At 37.5% G+C, this 2500-nt stretch overlaps 1 protein-coding gene across 5 annotated transcripts in view; it reads right to left on the reverse strand.

Annotated features, from left to right (window-relative positions):
* Window positions 1-2500, reverse strand: part of Frmd5 (FERM domain containing) — a 38127-nt gene that overhangs the window by 57 nt on the left and 35570 nt on the right. For 4 of the 5 annotated variants that reach the window (XM_086530962.1, XM_043034962.2, XM_043034963.2 and 1 more), the window contains 2 exons: window positions 1758-1874; window positions 1-776 (listed from right to left, as the gene is read on the reverse strand). The exon at window positions 1-776 is cut by the window's left edge and continues 57 nt beyond it. In XM_086530962.1, the coding sequence (XP_086387088.1) occupies window positions 271-776; window positions 1758-1874 (623 nt within the window). In that variant the 3' untranslated portion in view covers window positions 1-270. The remainder of the gene's footprint in view (window positions 777-1757; window positions 1875-2500) is intronic. The other variant, XM_086530965.1, reaches the window with a different exon arrangement.

Genomic DNA, 2500 nt, shown 5'->3' on the forward strand with positions numbered 1-2500 from the left:
TGTACATTGCTGAAAAAATAACAATTATCACTATCCTTCAGCATGGAAAAGATGCTGGTAAAACTTTACTGAGATGAATGTCAGGTCCCCCTAACATTTACTCAATTATTTTTCAACAACTTGCAATAGACACTCTAAGAGTTGGTCCTGCACATGAAATGCCAAGCAGTACTTTCACTGGTGACAAACATGCACTCACAAAGCAATACACAATGCCCAACTTTAGAGCTGAACTCACAAAGTAATACACTTTAGATGTGACACATAAATTCAAGACTTTTTCCCCAGCCAACTTTTCATATGATCCTTCAGAGGCTGATAATACTGAATCCTGAGGAGCATCATTTCTCGTGTGGACCGGAGACCCTGCAGGAGACTGGACTCGCTTTCGAAAATAAATATCACTGAGCAAGTGAGGGCAAACACTACAAAGACAAAAGCTACCAGAAATACCCTAAGAAAAGTCTTTAGACTAAGCCTTGTTATCCGACCCCTAAGCAGCCTCTGCGCACCTCCCCTGGTGAGATCTGGAGGCAAGGACAGAGGCGCAATCTCCAGCTTCTCCCGTCTCAGTGGTTCCTTCCCCTTTCTGGTGGGGCTTCTGCTCATGTGGTGCTGGCTGCCGCTACCAACATTCTTGTCTCGAAGTGGGAGATCGGGCTCTCCCATGTTGTGAGGTCCCAGCGTCTCTGTGGAGGAGGTGTCGCCAAATTCACTTGCATGGCCGCGCCCATTGTAGTCGTAGAAGAGCTGCTGCTGTAACATGGCTTCCTCCCCTGTGAATACATTGGCAATGTTGTTTATAAGGAAGGGGAAGATTGATACATAATATATCAGTCACTGCTCTTCCTTCTTTTCTTAGAGAAAAAATGATGTTGTTTGAGATGGTAATGGGTAAACACAGATGCAGAATACACACAAAGCCAAGAACAGCTATCAGTCATGAATAGAGAAGCCTAGAGCAAGATTTGATTCTGGATAACTGATGTGGATTAATGTTTTTTTTCTTTTCAGCTAGGAATAAAAGTAAGTACTCATTAAAGTATGCCAAATAATAATTATCATACAACAATTTAACCTTCAATTGAACATCACAATTTGGCAGAGGCAGCAAGAAGAAAAGTAGTAGCATGTACTTATAGAGAAGCATTCAGTAATAAAGGATGTTTCACTAATACTTGGTTAAGCTGTAGCAGTTGTAGAAGATGGAAAGAAGCAAAAGAAACTACCATGCATTCAAAGTCAATGCAAGATTTGGAAATCACAAAAAATCACATACCTCTTCCATAAAAACAATGTTATCCTTGAATCTATCACTAAAACAATATCACAACTTTTCACACTACACGAAACAATGATTTAACTTTGAAATTTCACTAGAGGGAGGGAGGCTCACATAAGAGTTTGCTAACAGTGTATAAAAAAAGGAGTAAAAAGTAGCTAATTTATATATCAAGAGGATCTTGGGAGATTTCATAGAGTCTTGAAAGTGACAGTGATGTTAATCATAAACAATAAAAAAGGAAGCACAGTGAAAAAAAGGAGGAGCCATATTATGTACGTCAACCCTGTCTACAAAAACACCCAAAAATATTAGAAGTAAAATACATTCACAAGATGTGGGGAGAAAACACAATAAAAAAAATGTTCTTTAATCTTTTATCTCTTTCTTTCAATTTTTTTTTTTTTTTCATATATCTTAATAAAGATATTTTTAAAAAGTCAGTATGAAGCTAAATTGTGAAATGTTTCCTTACCCTTGGCTTTCAGGTCTTTACTGTTTTCTCCTACGTTTCTGTCTTTACTCCTGTGGTCCTCCTCCTGCTTCCCCTTGGGGTCCGAGCCTGGCTCAAGATTACTCTCAGCGTCCAGAACTAAAACAAGCATACATGCATTATGTCACCCTAGGAAGCCCAGCCGGTCCGAGCCTCTGGAAGAATTTTGACGCTTCTATACAGAAGTCACACCATCTATTCAGTGATACCAGGGAATATATACGCACTTTGGTGACGCTTTTCTGAGAAACTGAACGATATGTACATGTCTTATCATGACATATATTTCCATGTAAGTGGGGCTGATGGTAATGCTTGTTGAGAGAAATTAGAAAGGGATATACAAATATCTTTGAGCTACCAACTTTTAAAAAAGTAGATTGGGCATATATATTTCTTAGCTCATGCCTTTTAATTCTCTCGGATGATATGGTACTGATATTTCCTTTCATCATCTAAGTTAATTCTGGAAATAATTGATAGTCGCAAATCTATTAAACAAAGAGCTCAGCTGTGGACACAAGTGTGGATTTTACCAATGTTTAGATGGTGTTCAGATTTTTTCACTGCAATTACTCACATGACATAGAAACTACTACTGCTACTACTGACAGTGATGAGGATGATGATGATGATGATGATGATTAAAAAAAAAAAAAAAAAAAAAAAAAAAAAAAAGATAATGATGATAATAATAATAATAATAATAATAATAATGATCATGA

The sequence above is a fragment of the Penaeus japonicus genome, unplaced genomic scaffold (genome assembly GCF_977035675.1).
Source record: "Penaeus japonicus unplaced genomic scaffold, GWHDUDI00000001_assembly GWHDUDI00000034, whole genome shotgun sequence".
NCBI lineage: Eukaryota > Metazoa > Arthropoda > Malacostraca > Decapoda > Penaeidae > Penaeus > Penaeus japonicus.